Source organism: Heterocephalus glaber, unplaced genomic scaffold (genome assembly GCF_053883595.1).
Source record: "Heterocephalus glaber isolate CG9 unplaced genomic scaffold, H.glaber_assembly_v1.0 deba00000676, whole genome shotgun sequence".
NCBI lineage: Eukaryota > Metazoa > Chordata > Mammalia > Rodentia > Bathyergidae > Heterocephalus > Heterocephalus glaber.
This window is the reverse complement of record NW_028258156.1, coordinates 13,600,538-13,622,214: the sequence shown is the minus strand read 5'-3', so window position 1 is coordinate 13,622,214 and position 21,677 is coordinate 13,600,538. Positions and strand designations below refer to the sequence as shown.

Here is a 21,677-nt window from a genome sequence, read left to right as displayed (position 1 = left end):
AACATCTTGCATACTTTCAGGAATGCGACAGGCTTAGTATATGCAAACAGAGAAACACAGTCCCTTAAATAAGAAAGGTGAGTATACCACTCCATGTAATACAGCGAGTACACCACTCCATGTAATAGTGATGTAATTCTTGCAAGTATTTGTTCATTTTCGAACACTCTATTATTCACTCTACATATTGTTATTGAGTGCCTACCATGTACCAGCCTCTATCCTACATGATAGAAATCAGAAAGTGAACCACACTAAGACAAAACAAGAATAGCCTGCCTGCTTAGGGTTTAAATTCTACATGAAGGAGATAGATAATGTACCAGACTGGGTTAAACTGCCATGGAGAAAGTGTATGTGAGGTGATGGGCCATATCCAATACAGAGCAAAGTAGAATCAGGACACATTCAATACAAACTGGAGTACATCTGAAAACAAACCAATACCAATTAAAACTAAAAAAACAAAGCCAAGCATTATTATAAAACAGAGTAAGCACACAAAAGCTCTATTTTTTATGGAACAAGATAGTTTTGGCCAGGCTGAAAGATATGGTAGAACAATAACTTTTAGACCATTTCCTTCCAGTGTGAAAAAGCTAAGGAATGATGTTTGTGATGTGACCTATCCTTCCCTTCCTTGCCTAGGCAGTATGCTGGGATGAAGTGAGACAAACAGGTATTACTCATAGAGGCTAATTACCTTTATTAAAATACGTCTCAAGCTTTAGATCTACTTTTAGTAATACAGTGGTGCCTTAGTTCACAAACTTAATTTGTTCTATGATTTTGGAAAAGATGTCCACATTTGTGTTTATGTGGGAAAGATGGCCACGGTTCTGTCACCCAGTGCAGAGTTTGCAAAGAAAAACAAAATTTTGCCAAACTCTTCTGTTTGGAAACCAAACTGCAAACAAAAGGGTTTGTGAGCTGAGGTAACACTGTATACAATTTACCATTCATTTCACAAATGGTTAAAAATAACTATAGTTGGCAGTATTTCAAAAATAATCTGGTTAGCTACACTTTAAGGTCCATGAAAATCTGATCCTCTCTAATTTTGTAACAAGTTATTAGTCAAGCACCCAAAGTTTATGTCTAATGGACACATAATGTTTACTTATTTTCACTTGTTTAGTAGAATAGAGAGCTGGCCCAAACAATAAACTGATAATGATGGACTGCTCAGATGTGTCCCACATCTGTCACCCACTTTACAGAGAATGGTGTTATGGTCTGTATCTAGGTGTCCTCCCAAAGCCTCATGTGCTCATAGGTGAGGCATTTGGGATTAACTGGGTCATGGGTGTGGTGATACTGGATCATGGATATGTGATACTGGATAAAGTCCACTGATTGGTTTACCATAGTTCTGGGTGTGAGTGATGGATTTAAGGAAGGAGGAAGACCCACCCTCGGTGTGGGTGACATCAGCTCATGAGTTTGCATTCTGGATGCAAAAAGGGAAGGAAAGAAAGCTTACTTTCCTCCTATGTACCATGTCATGGACCTCTGCCATGACCCTCTGTGATGTCATCCTGCTTTGGAGACAGCCAACTATGGAATGAAGTCTCTACAAATTGTGAACTAAAATCAACCTTCCCTCCTTTAACTTGTGGGTGTCAGGTATTCTGTCCCAGCAACGAGAAAGTGACTAAGACAAATGGAAACACAATTTTCTTTGAGGAACACAATCTACCCTTATTCTCATCCATACATTGGCTGATCTGGCTCTAGGTGTGGTTAAAGCTACCTAGGACTAGTTAAAAGAAAGAACCTCTACATGGGCCACAGTAATTGAGTCAGAAAATAAAGATATGTTTAGAAAACAAGCTTAAGAAGACAGAACAAAAGTTTTTGGTGAAAATATTGAGACAGAGGAACTTTTCATGAGCTTAATAACCTTACAGAATATAAACTGAGAGCAGCAAATCACTGATACTATTTAAAATAGAAAATACCTGCGAATGAAGAAACAAGATATTTGGCATGGGTAGAGGTGAAGAAGAGAAAGAGAAAAGAGAGAAAGAAAGTCAACTGTACTTTTAACATTTAAGTCCAATGCCTACAGCCAAAATCTGGGATTTTTTTCATATTATTAAATCAATTTGTTTTGTATTTCTCACATTTGCAATCAAAGTCCTAGATGATAAGTTAGTTCATCAATTAATCCACCTGGCTTAAAAATCCACAGTGCCTTGATTTTCCACAAATAAATGTAGCTAAATCTAACATAAACACTGAATTTAAAAAAATCATTTCTGAATGATAACAAATTTTGTCTAGGAAGCATCACACTGAAAGCTTACATTATCACACAGCTAAATACCTATTCATTGTCATTCACAGAGATGAAAAACATTATATACAAAATTGCAAAGTAACCAACTAGAACTTTAGAAATGAAATTAAAATTCAGTTATTGCACAAATTGTGACCAATGTTTATTTCCTCTGGTTAAAAACTACCAGTTTAGTTTGGTGTGGTAGCACATACCTATAATCTCAGCCCTCTGGGTAGTTGAGGCAGGATTATTATAAATTCAAGCCCCACCTGTCAATTTAGAAACTTAAGGAGATTTCATCTCAAAAAAAAAAGGTAAAAATGAATGAGGATTGTGATAGTTAATTGTGGTATCAACTTGAATAAGAAATGCCTAGCAGATTGGTTTATCACAGTTCTGGGTGTGTCTGGATGACTGACTTAAACAAGGAGTGAAGACCCACCCTAATTGTGAGTGGCACCAACCAATAGGCTTGTAGCCTGGATGGAATAAAAAGGGAAAGAGGATCCTCAGGAAGTGTCCCCATACTGAAGAGCTCCAGTCTTCCTGAGTGGCTCCATCTTTTGCTGCTGTCACTTTGGACATTGCTCTCCAGATCTCCAGTTTCTTTACCCTTCCAAAGAAGACTGACACCAACAACCCTCAGTGAGTTTCCTGGCCTTCTACCTTGGACTGATGCTGCATTCTTGATCCTCCTAGCTCTGCTGCTTCCATCTTGCTGGATGCGAAGCTTCTGGATTCTTTGGCTCTCTAGCACACACATGGCCACTGTGGACACTCCCAGCTCTAATCCTATAATCCATCCATAAATCCCCCTGAATAATAATGCATATCTTTTCTGTTCCTCCAGATAAGCCTAATACAAAATACTTATTGAAATAAGAAAACTCTAACAAAAATTACTCATTTTAACACCCAAATAACCTGATACAGTTCCTTCAATGAAACGTGTACTAGAGTTCAAGGGGTGAGACTAAACCATTATTTCATTTCTGCAAGATATCTGCAAAGATATCTTTTAACATGCTTTAAAACAAAACTATGACAAACTGTCTTTTATTTTTCCTAAGGTCTTAGAAAAAATAGCAAAAAATTGAGGAAAAGTACAACACATACACTTGTGATTTACTTCAGTGTATTTGTGAAGAAAAGCCATGTTTGTATGATATTGCGGTTGAAGTCTGGCGTTCTCTTCATTTGTTAGGCAAAATGAAATTGTAATTGCTATGGCTTCTATTGCAAATGTCCCCACAAAGCTCATGTGCTGGAGGCTGGATCACAATCCAGAGTATTCAGAGACAGGGCCCCTGGACTGGATTGTAAAGGCTCTCATCTAAATCCATGGGCCACCGAGAAGTGAGGGACCCCTGAGAAAGAGGGGCTAGTCAGGGGGCCTGGGTACCCTGGGTGTGCTCCTGAAGAGTATGTTGTCCCCACCCTCTTTCTCCTCTCTCTCCCCTCCCCTCTGCCCATCCCTCTCCCTGGTCTCAGCAAGATGAGCAGCTTTGATCTATCACACGCTCCCCACTGATGTTCTCCTCATCACAGGCTCCAATAACCATCAAATGACCATGGACTGGAATCTCTGAATTCACGATCCAAAATAAACATGTCCTCTTTTAATATATATTTTTCTCATTAAGTTGATTTCTTAGGTATTTTGTCTCCGTGTTTGGAAGCTGAATAACATAATTGTGTAAGAGGTGCAAGCACAGAAAAATGAATGAGGCTTGAAACTATGCTAGTGTCTTAGTCCATTTTGTACCATTATAACACAATAGCACAAAACAGCTATTTTATGATAAACACAAATTTATTTGGCTCATGGTTCGGGAGGTTGGTAAGTCCCAAATTAGGGAGTGCATCTGCTGAAAACCTTCTCGCTTCATTACAGCATGACATAAGGCTTCCCACAGAGGAAAGAGCAAGAAAGGAGCCAAACATCCTTTACAAAGACGACACTTTCTCTGTAATGACATGAACCCATTCATGAAGGCAGAGACCTCATTATCTAGTCAACTCTTCAAACTCCTACCTTACAACGCTATTGCACTTGGCATCAAGTTTCTAACAGATGAACTTTGGTGAACAAATTCAAACCAAAGCAACTGACCAGGTCACTTGATAAAAATCATTAAGACCCCCCCACACACCCACTAATTATGTTTATGTAGCTGTTTAAACTGATAATCATCAAATTAAATGTCATGCCTTCATTTTTGAAACTGCTATCAAAGTTCAGAAAGATTTGTCAGTTCATCATTTAATCTCTGTTCTAGGAACAGCATATTTTAGAAAAATTATATAATCATTTGCATACAAAAAGTTAGATTTGGGAACTATGCCTAATCATTTCTCCACAGTGCATAACTGAACTCAGTAAAATTTGTGGCAACTTCTTATCTAGGGCTTTAGTTTGTTTCTCCTCATAAGGGCAAGAGAAATATAATTAAGTTTGTGTTAATGCTGGACTTTCTTAAAAAACAAGACCACCCTCCCGGATGACCCTAAATCCTTTAATTGCATCAACACATTTTAAAAATAGAGTCAGAAATTTAACAAAGGGATAAGAGGCTTAGAGTAGTAAAGAATATGGCACAATTAAATTTAAGTCCTAGCACATACAGCAAAACTTATTATTCCTACTTAAAATTCAAACCCCAACAGATCTAGACAGAATCTAAGGTATGTAACCAGCAGAGAAGAAGAAATGTTCTCTTCCACTAGAAAGAATCTAAATGTACAGTGTGTGCATACTTAAAAATCATTTTTATTCATACCAAATAAAATAATTCTTTGGTTTGATATTTGGCGAGTGGTATTTGGTATTTGGTATCTTTTCCCAAAAGCGTACCCCCTACTATAGAATCAAAAAACAAACGTTTTGCACTCTTTACAATGGAGTACAAGGTTGGCCCAAAGTAGCAAATTAATTGACTGTAACAATGCACCCAGTAGGCGACACACAGATTAGGGTAGTGGTCCATGTTTCACATGGCCTCAATTTCAGTGCGAAAGGCTATGAACTAAAACTGAACTTCTTTTGGATATTAATTGGAATACTTTGAATGAATACCAATAGCTTTTGGTAAACAATAGAAAAAAATCTATTTCCTTATGTTTCTGAACACTTCCTTTGAAAGATTTGTCCATATATAAAATCTTTGGCTTAATTCTTTATAATTTGGAAGTGCTTAAGCTATAAATAAAATTTTTTAATCATATTTTTTAGAAAAGAATAGAAATGGAAATATTATAATATACAATTTTAAAATGTGCCCAATTGTCTTTGCACACTTCTTAAACACTACTTCCCTCTATTTTTACTGACACTTTTACTGATTAGTAAAACTGATCATTTTATAGAACAATTTAATGACTACAAACTACAAACAATAATAGAACCACAATAATCACGAAAGGCATCTTTGTCCAATATCTATGTTTTTTCCCGCCGATTAAAATCTAGAATCCACAAGGAGTTACTGTAGATGTTTGTTATTAAAACAAATTATTTCCTAATAACATTAGCATATAATTGCCATTCTCCATTCAATACGAGGAAGCTGAAGGTTAATTAAAACATATGACCTTACCAGTTGTCAAAGGTAACTAATGAGGTGGATGTAAAACTAATAAACCTCACCATTTTCTATACACAAATCTATATGCCAAACATTACTCACTTCTCTCTGATTTTCAGTGGAGAAGGTTCCTTACTATTTCTATTTTGATCATAATCAGAAGAGACAATGAACACAAGTTCTGACCATACAAACTCTTTTCTAAAATACTGTTTCAAGCAGAAAATAAGGAATTTGTATAGGAACAAAGGCTCCCATCTCTCGACTCTTCTTGGAAAATGAACCCTGGACAAACACAGTTCCTTTCTTTGGAAACCAGTGACTTTGATCAATATTACACAAATTACTTAATCATCAATAGGCACCAAATGATTCTAAGTACACAGACTTATTGTCATTAACTTAGAATGTCAAACCTTAAGTTATTTTAGCTTCTCCTATCTAGTTCACTTCCCATCCTAGTTAATGTTTTCAAGTCCTCCAACGTGCATATGATGCTCACTACTCAATGCAGTTAAACACAGCAATTTTAGAGTTCTTTGTATAGCTGTGTCTGCATTTGGGTAATTAGTGTTCTGTAAAATGAAAACAGAATGACAGTTTCTTCACTCAATGTTACTTAAGGAATGTCTACATAAAACTGCTACAAGCAGTATAGATACTATTTCCAGTGGCTAAAATTATGTCACGTACTTTTGAAAACTCTCAATTTTCCAGGACTAATTATTTAGTTTGTTCTTTAAGCCTATTGGTCATAGTTATTTTTTTTTCCTATTTCACCACTCAAAATACCAAAAATTAGATGAGGACTACAATTAAGTCCTAATTTAATTTTTCTTTAACATTAGTGCGAGAGTAGAAATTGCACTGGGCAGTTTACAGGAAAACACAATTCCTAATGAGGTTTAAGTCTGCAGTTGGGTCTGCCCTAAGATGCCTGGTAGAACCCCAGGTGTCACAGTCATTGGCTTCTTTGTTTTTTCTATTCCTCTTGACTTACTAGCATCTGTTTTCTAGAAGTGCTTTCCCAAGCCTCAGAGACACAATACCTCCTGAATTATAAACCTGTTAATGTAAGAGATCTCAACTTTCTCACATGTGATATCACCACTGTATAGCAATTATTTTGTACTACTGGCTTCCGTAACATGAATTGAAATGATATAGCCTACCAACAAATGTATGCGGTCTTTATTAAATAATACTATATTTGTAACATAAAGGAGAAAATAAAGTGCCAAAATAATCTCTTATTTTATGTGGGGAAAATGATGACATCACAAAAAAAATTTTAAATGCAATAAAGAAAGGAGCCAACGACCTTCACTGGACGAAAGATAGCCTATTTAATAAATGGTGTTGGAAAAACTGGATTTCAACTGCCAAAGATTAAAACTAGACTCATATCTATCACCATGCACTAAACTAAGATCGAAGTGGATTAAAGATCTAAATATTAAAACAGAAACACTAAACTTGCTGGAAAATAAGTTATGTAGAACTCTTGAAGACACTGGCACAGGAAAAGACGTTATGAACAAAAACCACCAGCAGAGCTAAGAGACAACCTGCAATGTAGGAAAAAAATTTTAGCAGCTGTACCTCAAACAAAGGACTACTATCTAGAATATATAAAGAACTGAAAAAAATCAGACCCCCCAAATTTAAAAACTGAATTCAAAAATGGGCATCTGAAATGAACAGACATTTCTCAGACAAAGAAGTAAAAGCAGAAAATAAACATACGAAAAAATGTTCAACATCACTGGTCATTAGAGAGATGCAGAGGAAAACAACACTGAGATTTCACCTAACCCCAGAAAGAATGGCTGCTATCAAGAAATCAACAAATAACAAATGCTGACAGGGATGTGGGGAGAAAGGAACCCTTCTCCACTGCTGGTGGGAGTGTAGACTGGTGCAACCACTGTGGAAATCAGTATGGAGATACCTCAAAGAACTAGGGCTAGAGGGCCCATTTGACCCAGCTATTCCCCTGCTGGGTATCTTCTCAAAAGAATTAAAAGAATCATACCACAGCAATATATGGGCACCCATGTTTATAGCGGCACAGTTTGTAATAGTGAAAGCTGGGAAACAGCCCAAGTGCCCATCAACTGGAAACTGGATAAAATGGAGTACTACTCAGCCATAAAGAATGAGAAACTAGAGACATTTTTAGCTAAATGGATGCCTATTGAGGCAATACTCTTAAGTGAAATAAACAGGACACACATGTGTAAATACCAAATAGTTTCTCTGGTGTGAGAAACTGAAAGTGTAAATAAGGATTAAAATGATTAAAAGAAATAATTGATAATTTGAAATAGGAAGAAAAGGTTCAAAGCGGGAGGGGAAGTGGGAGGGGAAGGAGAAAGGAAAGAAGGGAAAGGAAAAATTATGAGAAAAGGAAAAAATGGAAACAAAGTCTTTGTAAATAGGGAAGGGTGGAGGGGGTGAACGGAGGACAGGGAATGGGGAAAAAATAAGAACCAAGATGCATGATGTACAGGTGCAAGTACCCAATGATAAATGTAAACGTACTGTATACCTAAAATGTACCAATGAAAGAATTTAAGCAAAAAAAAAAATGCAATAAAGTACAAGATATAGTAAATAGTTTAAAAATAAGTTATTTTACTATCATTGAGATATCTCTACTTTTTATGTTTTTCTAATATTTCATCTTAAATCTACTAAAAAATGCACTAACAACAGCCTCTCTAATATTCTGTATTTCACACTACTTTTCTTGCTTTTTGCAGTGTTTGTTCTTCTATACTGAAATGCTTTTTTAACTATCCTGAGTTGAAAATGCTTCATTTCACTAGGTAGACAAAATAAGCAATCTATAATTCACTAATGTGAGATAATCCATTTAATCTTCTCTATTAGACACTCTTAAATGCTGGTCTTTTCTCATAACTTTTTGAAAACACTCCTTAGTATAGTATTATTGTACAGCAAAGTACAACAGACCCCTATGGAGCCTGCCACCATACAGCATGGAAGCTGCCCTGCACCTGGTGACTGGGCAGGGCAAAAAGAGTCACCTTTACGCTCTCCGTCTCAGCTCCTCTAACAGCTACTGCCTGCTCTGCCCTTACCAAAGACGTCTGTAGCTAATTCATCACTCAAGTGTGATAGAAATGGAATGAAAAAAAATTACACATATACATTCTGATCTCCTTAATCGCATATAAGATGCATGTCCTTGTAATTTCAGTGTCTTGTTCCAAGCTGAGAACATCATACAGACTAAAACCTGGTCTGAAACTTATACTTTCCCTGGTGCCCAACACAGTGTAGTTCAAAATAAACACTGGGCTCTCAGCAAATAAGCCAGATGATTGGACTGAGAATGAATGACAATATCTAAGAGAAAATTTAAAATGCAAACTTTTAGGTTGAACCACATGAAACTAAAACATTGTGGAATGAGATAGGCCTTTTTCTATCTCTTGACTTTATGTCTTTGCCAGGTAAGAATGCCTGATTTAAACTTAAGGTTGTGTGTCTGACTTCTTTCTCTTAACATTATGTTCTCAAATTGCATTCATTTGCCAACAAATGCTTCAAATATTGCATGGTTTGTCTTATATGAGAAATTCAAAATATATACACATATAAAAAAGAGCAAAGTAGAAGACAGAGAAGTAGAAAGTAGGGTGAAATTCAAATAATTCCTCCAATTCTCTATTCCAATGTTTCAAAAATATTTCAATATATGTTATTTCATTTATGCTACTAGTATCTCTTAGTTCAATGAAAAGAAAGTTTTGTGTTATTATCTGTTTGTTTCTTTTTTGTAAGAGAGAGTCTTTTTTGTCTATGACTTGTATTCTGAATAACATTTTGACCGTTCTTTTAAAAGTATGGTACACAGTATATTAACTATTGTTATTCTCTATAAAAAGGAAATAAAATATTTTTGACCTTATTAGTATAAGTTTAGCATCTAAAAGGATATGGCCATTTGAAGTGACTTGAGGACGGCCACAGGATGTAAATCAAGAACTTAAAAGTTATGGGTGAAGATGTGCATTTAAATATTCCATTCATATGTTTCACTTCTATACAATTGCTATTTCCTCAATGAAAAATTAAATTAGAAAATAATACAAGAATACTAATGTATATCAAACATATTAAAAACAATTGTATAGATAAAGCAGAAGTAAATTCACATCTCTTTGGCCCTCTATAACTCTGCTATACCCTCTCTAGCTGTTACTATTCTATTCACGTATCAAGAAAAACTTATATGCACATACATATGCAGTGTTTCTCATATTTACACATTCTAGCCCTATTTACCTTAAAAAGACCTTAATCTACCTGGAGGAGGGTAGGAAGAAAGCCTTAGCACACAACATGAGCCCTCCACTAGTCTGCGGCCCCTGCTGTGGTGGCCACAGCTGCCCGTGATCAGCACCACCTGTTCCGATCCAAGGACAACCTTGGGATGACTTCGGCCTTGGGCAAGACCCACAGCCAGGGGACCCAGAGACTGAAAGAACAAATGCTGCTGTTTTAAGCCACTGTTTTGTTTATTCAGTAGCGGATAATGAATATATTGCTCAAAGGAATTAGTTCTTAGAATATTCCATAGTAATAATTCCTTAGTGGATACTTGTCTTCATTTTCACACAAAATGTTGCTGCTTTTATCAAAAACCAGAGAAATCTGTAGCAAACTTTTGTGTCGAATATTGTATTTCATTTAAACATGTCTAAGTAAAATGATCTTACTGCTAGTCTTTAATGAGCCTGCCAAGTGAGCTCAGCAAAATCCCTGAAAACAATTTTGTTTTTTAAACTTAAACAATTTTAAAGACATTGTATTTTATGACCTTCACATTTTCCCCCAAGTGACTAAACTATAAAAGCCAAAACAATATTGAAAGTGAAGAACATGTAGTGTCATAAACATTTCCACATCAAAAAAGTCTGACTGCTCTGAACAGGATAGTACGGGTGTCTGTAAACAGACTCTGTATTGCATGTTTGGAGCACATGCCATGTGATTCAGTGTCATGGAAAGCATCGTGTTTAGTAAATAATCACCAGTTAAATTCCAACTAATTGCTCATTTCAGGAAACAAAGTCTAATCTCCCTCAAGATTATAATTTTTTAAGTCTTTTTTCTTCTCCTTCTTCTACTTCTTCTTGATAGTATACACATACTTGTTCTATAAACAATCATGCACACTTGAAGGATAATTCCAACACTGAGAAGGCATATGGGCAAATGGGGGAGGATTTGAGATAGAAAGATGGATTGTGTCTTACAAATTCACTCTCTGGGCCCCAAGGTATTCTGCAGCAATTCCACTTGCTCATATGTTTCTTAATGTTTCATTACGAGTTCACTTTGGTAATTACAAGCAGATTCATAGTCAAGAATGTATCCTGGATATCTTCATAGCATACATAAAACCTTTAAAACTCAGACAATAGAGAAAAATGATAGTATTTATCTCATCAAGTAGAGTGGTCTGTTACACTCTGTGATATAAGACCAATTTATATAACTTCATGTAATTTGCTACTGTTAAAAAACTTCATTTCATACTTCTATATACTGCTTTGGAGATTTATGCAATGATTCTCGTATGTAATTGACAAATAGTTACTATACAAAAGTGCTTTGTATTCCTTTTCTGTATGCCTTCCATATCGGCAGTGGCGGGAAGAAGAAAGACTAGAACTGGAGCAGAGGGAGAGGATGATGAAGTCCCCTCACCGCTCCAAGCTTGGTTTCTGTAACTCTGTCACCTGGTACCCGTTGTTCCGATGTCCCTACCCTGTGAATATGCTCACAAAGTCAAATGCTGCTTTCAAAAGTTGTTTCTTATTGCATCATACCCAGTAGAATGACAGCTCAGTGTGAACAAAAGACAAAGAAAAAAATACACTAAATGGTCACACTTACTGCCATGTTGCTACGTTTAATATTTTCTTCAGCTTTCTTTGGGTGCATCATAACTCCCCTCTTATTGTCTTCCACTATTTTTATTATGTCTAAAAATAAAAGTTCCTTCTCTTAACTATACTAAAATGTACTAGCTACAATGAATAATTTCTCAGTGATGTGAAGAAAATAATGTAAGTGAAGTTTGTGATCATCTCCTGAAGAAAAACCAGGCTCAAATTCCGGTGCCAATGTGTATCAGAGACAGATGCATGAGCTGTCCCCACCTCTCCTGAGTCCCTGTCCCCGCATCCAGGACAAGGATTAAGGTGGGAGATCTAAAGTCGGCATAAAATGGAGAATCTGGGAATGGAAAGCGTTACATTAGTTGCCCAAGGTTACATAGCTAGTTTTTCAATGTAGAAAAGCATAAACACTAATACAGCAAAATAAACAATCAGTTGTTATAGTTATAGAAAACTCTGTAACCTTGAAGCTCCGTAATTGTATCTTGAAATTTCTGAGCATGTAAAATGCACATATAAAGTAGAAAAATGTTACAAGAGGTTATAAATTTTATAGACTTTAAAATTTTATTGTCACAGAAATTCATATTTGAAATTTATTGAAAAAGGTATACTTGCAAATATTTGCATTAAAAATTATTGTAAAATACTTTAGCTTTCAGCAAAATTAAGTATGAAAAGTGGTTGACTTGAAACATTCCCACCAGAAATAGTATATCTCTATAAATTCACTACTCATACTACTCATACCAGAATAGATTTTCAGGTTATTAAAAAATGTCTCCCCAGTATAATTTTATATCATGGGGCTCAATGACTTATGTGGAAATCTTTGATTAAAAATGATAAATAAAGAGCAGTATTTTATCCATAGATTTAAGTACTTAATGAGACTAAGATCTTTTATATGGATTAAACTATAAAATCTCACTTTAATTATCTATAGTTGTATTTGCATAGTTATTTTAGGAAGAGGGATACAACCTGATTTAAATCATCCAACAAACTTCATGGCAAACTTTATAGTGCACATCTAGTCTACAGCATAAATTTCAAATCTTTCCTAGTTCACTGGCAACATAAGGAAATGCACATTGAATAATAAATTCAGAAAACTTTATATTACATATAAATGGCCAACCTAATAACATGATCCATAGCCTAAGTTTAAACTACCCACAAGGGGTTCATTTAAATGATTTTCTTTCTGTGTTTGTCAACAAGTATTTTAAAATCAATTTAGGAAGAAGTTAATAAGTGCTTTGCTTGTATCAACCTAGCTAAGGAATCAAATATTTTCCCTAATTTAGTAAATAACCTCTATGATCTGGAAAATGTATCCTTATGGGGCATATTTGGAGTTCAACAAAGTATTTGGAAGAATTTATGATATAATTAAAGAAAATATGGATAAAGTAATGAAAGATATCTTTAGATTATCAAAGAATGATTAATAATTGATCATTTACAACATTTTAGGAAACATATAGATACTAGAATAAGGATCAACTCTTGTCCTTTTCCAAATCAGTTATTGTCTGAAAGTGCACACAAAATATAGACAAATTCATAAGGAATATGAAATAAGCAGTTATACCTGTATTATATCATGAATCACAAATATTAAGACTGAAACAATAGAGTAATACTAATGTGTTTAAATTCACGAAACACAGAAAGTTCTGCATGTGTATAAAAGAAGCCTACATAAACACAAATGAAGAGCATGTTTTTAAGATTTTTAAAAGTTTAAATAATTTTATTTAACTATAAACATCACATAAATCAGGCCAAGAAGTACAGCCAGAAAAAGAAGACTATCTATATTATCAGAAATATCATGTACAGAAAAAGGCAGGTCTTCCTTAATCCAAAGAACCATGTATGTAGCACATACTTTGAGGTCAATTCAACACATACTCTCTTTCAAGATGGAACTATAAAAAACACTGAAAACCTATCTAAAGTAGCAGCACTTGATGAGATATATAAAAAAAAATGGTTAAAAATTTAAAGGCTTCTCTGATCAGAAACTAGAGATATACAATAATGACCTGGTCAAACACACTAAGAGCAACCACAGAAAAGGATTAGATTTAGAGATCAAAGTCCAATGTATTAAAACTACAAAAAGTTCTAGTTCACACCACTAATGGAAAGTGCAAACCTACACCATTTAATTTGTGGGCCTTCAATGTACAGCGAATAGAAGTTCTACTTTATGTAGGTGTCTTTGCCTCTTGAAAAAGGCTTTACGGGCTTGTCTCCTCTCCACTTTTGGTATCTCAAAAGAGAGCTGGTCTCCCCACTCAGAATACCAACAGTCTGATATCAAGAAATAGGCTCCAAAGCCCTTTTCTTTCCAACAGATTCACTTTTATGATCTGGGAGTTCTGACGGATATAGAGTACATAAATATGTCCCACACCCCATAAATATGTAGAACCTGCCAAGTATGGAAATACTCTATTATAATCTGTTGTAAGATTCAGAAGATAATAACACAGGTTATTCATATTCCATGTAATACTTGGACATATTTAATATTGAAAGTTATTCATGGTTTACTTGAAATTCAAATTTAACTAGGCATTCAGTATTTTACCTAGCAACCCTATTTTCTACTGCAAAGTCACCTACATGTAGATGCCTGGTCTAAGTTGTAGAATCATGACCATTTCAGGGACTATATATGCTTTTTCTATTTCTCTACTTTTGAGATTTGCCTCAATCAATTAATTAACTTTACAATACTGAGGATTAAACACAGACCCCTCACACTGAGCTACATACTGCAACCCTTTAAAAAAAATTTTTTTTTGAGATAGGATCTCACTAAGTTGCCTAGGCTAGATATGAACTGGTGATCCTCCTGCCTCAGCCTCAAAGATTGCTGAAGCATGCACTACCATGCCTGGCTAATAAATTTTATTTCATATCTGCACAATGTGGCATTTGTAGCATGCAACCACAATCCCTTTGCTTAGCATAAAGAGAAGAACTAATTTATTTTCCCCATCATATTATGTGCAGCATAATCAAAAATGATAATTTATTGAGGAGGAAATATTCCTAACCAAGGATACAGACCTGAGATCTTACCATTTCCCTGCCAGTCATCTGTCCTTGGCCCTTGATTGTCCTGACTTCAACAGCCCCTACTACATTAACATACCATTATCCTAAGTACACTATTTGTCCTCTTCTTGATGACTAAACTAATCTCATTCTTCCATGTTTTGGAGGCAAAGGAAACAATCACAAAGTTAAAACCACAGAACTGGCTAAAAGACAGTCCTTATATCTAATTAAAATTCATATTTTTAAAAAATATAAGCTATGAGCTAAAAAGGCACCTTCAATAATTTCATAGCTCATATATAATTTTAAATATCTGTTATTCCTTGGGCCGTCAGAACTAAATCATCTTTATACTAGACCTCTAGAAAGGTAACTGAGCAACTTACTAGGCCTCCTGTATGCACACTCAAGGAGACTCTAAAGTAGTCACAAGTATGATGAAAGCTATCTGTACACAAAGGATACATCCAACTTCTCTACTAAATTCTCCAAATTCTTAGTTTTCAATAGTATTTCTCTACACAAAGAATCTATAATGCTAGTTCATTTTGTCTTCAAGTTAATTAACTTGCTGCTACTAAATAAATTAACTATAAAATTTAGTCCTACAATCCTTCAGACTCTGAACTTCAGGCATTGATTTCAAGTACTTAAGTAACATGTTAGAAGAGAAGAAGACTGGAGTGTTAGTATTTTGAACCTAACAAATGTAAGTGATTTAGGATCATGGGCTTTGAGTTGTAGGCCTGTCAAATATAGGAGTTAAGTTACATTTAAAATTTTAATTCCAAATTTGGAAAACAAGAAATATTGTTTATCTGAAGTTCAACTTTCACTGGCCATTCTGAATTTTATTTACTAAATCTGGCAATTCTATGTGGGCTACCTGGTATGACATATTTGCTAATTTTTATCTTTTTCTGAAAATGTTTTTTTTAACTCTTCTGAGAGTCAGTAGGTTCTATTTATTACAGCACATGAACAGATGAGTAATTTTCCTCATCATTAATATCCTTTGCTTTCAACAAAATCAGTCTCCTACTATGAAAATTATAATACACAGAATATTCATTCTTAAGGTCCCAGTATTTTACCTACCTGTGAGTAATTTATTATTAGGCCACATAATAAAATATTTCTTTTCTTTACTTCTACTGCAAATTTTCTAATCCACATTAGGCTTTCCATTTTCTGACTGAGAGGTCCTAGTTCAAAATCAAGAAAATGCACCTACAAAATAAAAAGAAAGGCAAGAAGATATCATTACCTTCAAATTTCACTTGAAAAGGGCTCATAGTACAGTCATAATATTCTAAATATTTTTATTAATTATGTTAATTACTAGCCTGTGTTTCAGGCTATATATATGTAAAAAGTCAACAAATCCTGTTTAAGACATAATAAATACTCACTAGGAATACAATATTGAAAAACATACTCATTCTACTTCAGCTTACATCAGTAAAATGTATGAATATGATTTTATTAATTCAACCTCAAAATTTATAGCTGGACAACACATTTCAGCATTATATAATAAGAACTATAAATGAAATTTAAGGACAGACATTACCTAATTAAGTAAAGTTTTTTAGAACAATAAATAATTTGTATCTCTAATAATTATTTACTTGCTAAAGTAAATCAGGAGAGCTCGATATAAATGCTTTTTTAAGCAGTAATAAACTGTTTTTCTTGAAAATACTAAAGTATTTTAAAACATTATTTTTATTTCAATTTTAAGGACCTCAGATGATGTCCCTTCAATTTTTCAAATTACTGAGGTCCCACAGGAGATTGTCTCTTATGAAGCATAAGAGGGCTAAATCACAACAGGCTTAAAAGAACAGGTTTTTAGGTAAATGCACATATAGAATGAGCATTAGCAAAAACACACATTCTAATGCAAAATTAAATTTTAAAAATCTCTTTAGAATCATATATTGTCCTCCTATGTGTATTTATTAATAGAAGTATTTGAAAATGCATTCCACCCTCATACTTTACATAAATACACTGGCTTCTTTTCTACTCACCCACATATAAATATACTTCATAGAAAACTCTCAACATTTTATTACATTTTTTTCTGTAACACATGAGAATTTGACTTTTTTACCCCTGTAACACTGCATTTTTCTTTTCCAGGGAAAATACATTACTTATTTATTTATAATGGTGGTGAAGATTGAACCCAGAGCCACCTACATGCTAGTCACACACTTTACCATTGAGCTATACTCCTACCCCTATAACAACAATTTTTAATTAGAATTCTACAGTGTAAGTCCTATAGATTTAGTAGATATTCACCAACTACTTTGAGGAATGATATATTAAACACAGTTAAATGAAGATATACTCATACAGTTACTTCCTCCTGAAATCTAAAATGACATAACACAATTATTATGGTCAATTAAAATACATATATATTTTAAATCTTAGAAGTTTCAATTCATAATGAAATCAAAAGAATAGGCAAAGGAAAGAAAGTACTTCTTTTTTTGGAAAAATGAAAGCAGAAATGTTTTTCTATCTGCTATACAGCTGATGACTAGACAAAGTGACCCTATAATCTTGGGCTCACCTTTTCTTAGCTCTGTTTTCTTGGAATTTTTAACACTAGAATTTTAGCTGTTTCAAGACAGTATTGCTTACAGTAAAAGTACAGTGCCTACCTGGTGAACCACAGCTAGACTGGAGGAACTGTGCGTGAGCCATAAATGCTGGATCTGTCGTTAGTGTACTTCAGCTTACAAACAGGTGTGTGGGACTGGACCTTAAATGCTCACAACAACTCAAGAGGTGCCGGTTCCTATTCCTAGCTTCAGCCTTGGAACAGGGGAGCTGACACCCCACCTTCTATCATTTCCTTTCACTCCTGAGCAGCTGTGGAATGAGAGGCAGTGGCCTACCGCTGAGACCGGGAGAGAGGACACACACACCTGCCTCCACTCCTGCACACAGTTCAACAAATGAGGGCCATAAAGGCTGCTTCTTACAAGTCTGGAATATTCAGCCCAACACATGCCACTGGCAGGGAATTATAACAGAAAGAAGGCTAATTCACCAAACCAAAGACAATTTCAGAAATTGTAGTCCTGATAACAATCTAAAGCCAGGGGAACGACTGAGCCCTTCCTTCCAGAAGACAACATACCGTGATACAGAGCCAGCTGGATTCAAGAGCACCCTGCCATTTGGTGTTAAAAGCCTCAACATACTATTTAATTTTAAAAACTGCATAATTGCCTGTATTCCCTACATAGCACAAAATTCCACTGAGCTTCAAGTTCCTCATAGCTTTCATGACTGGAGTATCCTGGAGTTTTACAGTGCACAACCTGGTCAACCTTACTGCTGAAGTAAGACAAGTACCTAGGCATTTGTGGATTAATACAAGTTTTCCCAACAAATTTTAAGTTATGAAACATAACACTTAAAGATGAGGAAGGAATTTGTGGAAAAAGAGCTTATGGGGCACAACACATGACCTCTTTAATTTGTAATTATAACCTCTATAGATATCTAAAATGCACAAGAAAGAACAAAAGGGAACATAAATGGGAGAAGAAACAATGTACTGGGAAGAGAGCTCTGCATAGGGAGGAAGGCACAGGAGGAACTGCACCTGCCAGCAGCTGAAGCCTCTCTGGGGGTCAGCGTGGGGAGCAAGCGTACCTTTCTCACTTTCTTACAAGAGTAAAGGTTCGTGCTTCCTGCTCAGCGGCCAAGCTGTGGGTTTTCTCCTTTTCTTTCTAAGGCTATAATCCTATCCCTGTTTTTCTGACTGTTCTTGTCTACAGAATTTGCTTATGGTTGGATGCCTCATCCTCATTTACAGCCCTAACTCTCCTATTTACCAATGGTACAAAAGCTTTTCTTTCAGACACACATTATAATGAAAGTATCTAGGATGAAATGAAGGAAATTGACAATAGTTTCTAGAATTCCTACAAACTCCTGAGATCCCTAAAAGGGGACTGGAAGGTTTTCACTCCGATGTAGATCTGTGGGATACGGCCGACATTAAGTAGCTCACTGACAGAAATAGAAAAATTCATGGCACTTGACGGTATCAGTAGTCCAAACCTCTTCACTACACATTCCAAGAATTAAAGGTATGTAAATTGGACGTACAAACTTAAACATCACATTGTTTCTGTAATATGAGAAAACCAGAGTAAAAATAAACAGCAAAATAAAAGATAGAGGGGAAGTGGGTCAGGGAATGGGAGAAAGAAAGGAAGGGATAAGGGATGAAAAAGGATTGGGGCGTGTTATGTACATGCACCAACTCCACATAAGGAATGTTTATTATGTACTGGAAACATATAAAGCAAGGAAGGGGATCAAGCGATGGATGGAGGGGGAGGAAACAAAGGAAGAGGGGATGAGAAAAGGAATGAAGATGTCTTACATAAGTGTACCAACTTCTTTCAAGGAGTGTAACCATTATGTACTACACACAGGTACTAATAAACTAAAAAGAAGAATTAGGTCAAATGACAAAAAAATCAAAGACATGGTATATAAAAGTGAGTTCTAAACAAGCTGTTGTATATCTAACCATCCTACCCATTTTATTCCATATAATCAAGTGCCTAAAATTATAGGGAAATTTGAAGACATGAAGTAGCAAGATGTAGGAGTAATGTTACAGGTCCCATTTGTGAATATTCACTATTTGCTGGGCACTGAGCCAGCTGATGCTATAACTTCTAATGAAATACAAGTATAAACATTGATGTTTGGGAATCTCCAATCAGTTTAACAAACTAAGTGTAAAGAAGTAGGATTGTAGGATGCATCTCAAAATTCTCTTCTACCAGCTGCAAAAGCTTGGTAACATGAAAAACACAAGAGGATCTCTTGCAGGTGTGGTCCCTAGTACCACGAATCTTTTGGGTATTTTTCCAGTTCTGGGAATCAAACTCAGGGCCTTGTCCTTATGCTTGCCAGGCAGGCATGGCCCCACTGAGCTAAATCCCTGGTCCAATACCATGAATCTTAAGAACATACTTTACACAGTGCTACTAATTTCTAACTTCTACAATTTTGTGTGTGTGTGTGTCGGGAATTAAACTCAGTGTCTCGTGTTTGCCAGGCAGGCATTGCACCGCTCAGCTACATCCCTGACCCTAACTTCTACAATTTAACAACTACTGTATTTATGATTTTTCTTTGGGGGGGGGATTAGTTGGTACAAAAACAATTATTTTATGTTTGTAAATGAGGAAAGTTTATACAATCACAGCAAAGTTTTATAAGTATTGTGGTAAATGAGGAGAAATGTAAATTTTTTGTGCTAAGAAAATAAACATACAGACTGGACAGGTTAACATCCACTAAAACACAGCAGAACGTTTCACTTATAATGAGTTCCATAGGTGTGCTAATAGCCACATTAAGTAAATTTATTTTTAATACCTTTTTGCACTATTTGCTAATTCACATGGAAATTACAGTAAAACTATTCCCTATTAATAGAACATTTTGAACAGTTCTTTTTTATACATATGTACATTTAAAAAGATAAAGATATTTCCTTTCACTCTCTCCAAAAAAGAATCTCTAACTTCACTTGGATAAAAGGTAGCAAATTTACTCAAGCACATTGGCTAACTGCTTAAACATTTAACATGTGAACCACTTCCTAGCTTTGTGGGTGGGCACAGCTTCTGGCTCTTGGGGTTTGAAAAGGGCTCTTCAGAGCCTCTTCTGTCTTCTACATCCAGTTCTACACATGCTTTAGATTTGTCTAGCAGCCATTGAATATATTCCTGGCCCCAGATGAATTCCGATTAATTTTTTATATTTTCAAATGTGATTTTTTTCCACTTGTTTCTCAGGAGAGATACATTAATTAAAAGAGTGTAACTACTACTGAACATAGTATTCCTTTAAACTTCACATTTAACACTTTCCCCTTATTCCAGAGTCCGCGTTCACAGGACAGCGAGAGAAGAAAGCTAGATTGTCTGCTGGTACAAGGGGAAATACTCTGTTTATTTGACTAAGAAGAAAGTTAATTTGTGAAGCTTAAGTACTTACCCAAATAATGCATTGCTTAATGCCCACCAAAGTGGAAGGAAGTACAGTCAAAATGAAAGTTCTGGTAATTATCAAATAAAGAACTTTGAATCAGTAGATAGGCCAGAGAGATTCTTGGAATCCACACAATAGACCCTTCAAAATTATCTACATATGTGTATAGAAAAATAAATTGAGGGAATGAGGCCCAGCATCTTCAAAACATCTCTTTTCAAAAGAAGTATGAAGGAAACCTAATAAATGATGAAACTGGCCAATTACTAAGAAGATCAAAGGAATAGTTTATCTCAAGAATTAGAAAAAGTTTTCGAAAAGCTTTCATCTTACTTCAACTATTTATGAATTATATGGATTCTACTAATAAGAATTACTTTAACTTAATAAACAGTACTTTTATAAATTAAAAAAGAACAAACATCTAATACTGAACCACTTCACTGAAGAGCAAGTTTAAATGTCATGAAAGACAACTCACAATGCTAATAATGAATAGAAACTAATTGAGTTATAAGCTATCATTGAAATTCAGAGCAAATGCTTAAAAACTCATTTATGAATCTTCACAAAATACAATACCAGAAATATTGCTAGGTTGAGAAATAATGACTTTTAACAATAAGGTAGTAAATAAGAAAAACAGCATCTCACAGTAAAATATTAAACATACATGCTAGGATGGACTGTAGTTCAGTAACACAGTGATTGTGTTACATGAACAAGGCCTTGGTTTCA

General features: G+C 35.1%; 1 protein-coding gene across 8 annotated transcripts in view; it reads right to left on the bottom strand.

The window, feature by feature from the left end:
- The window catches only part of Crppa (CDP-L-ribitol pyrophosphorylase A), a 310,773-nt gene that overhangs the window by 125,736 nt on the left and 163,360 nt on the right, over positions 1 to 21,677 (bottom strand). For all 8 annotated transcript variants that reach the window (XM_087206687.1, XM_087206689.1, XM_013070300.3 and 5 more), the window contains one exon: positions 15,987 to 16,118. In XM_087206687.1, coding sequence (XP_087062813.1) covers positions 15,987 to 16,118 — 132 coding nt within the window. The remainder of the gene's footprint in view (positions 1 to 15,986; positions 16,119 to 21,677) is intronic.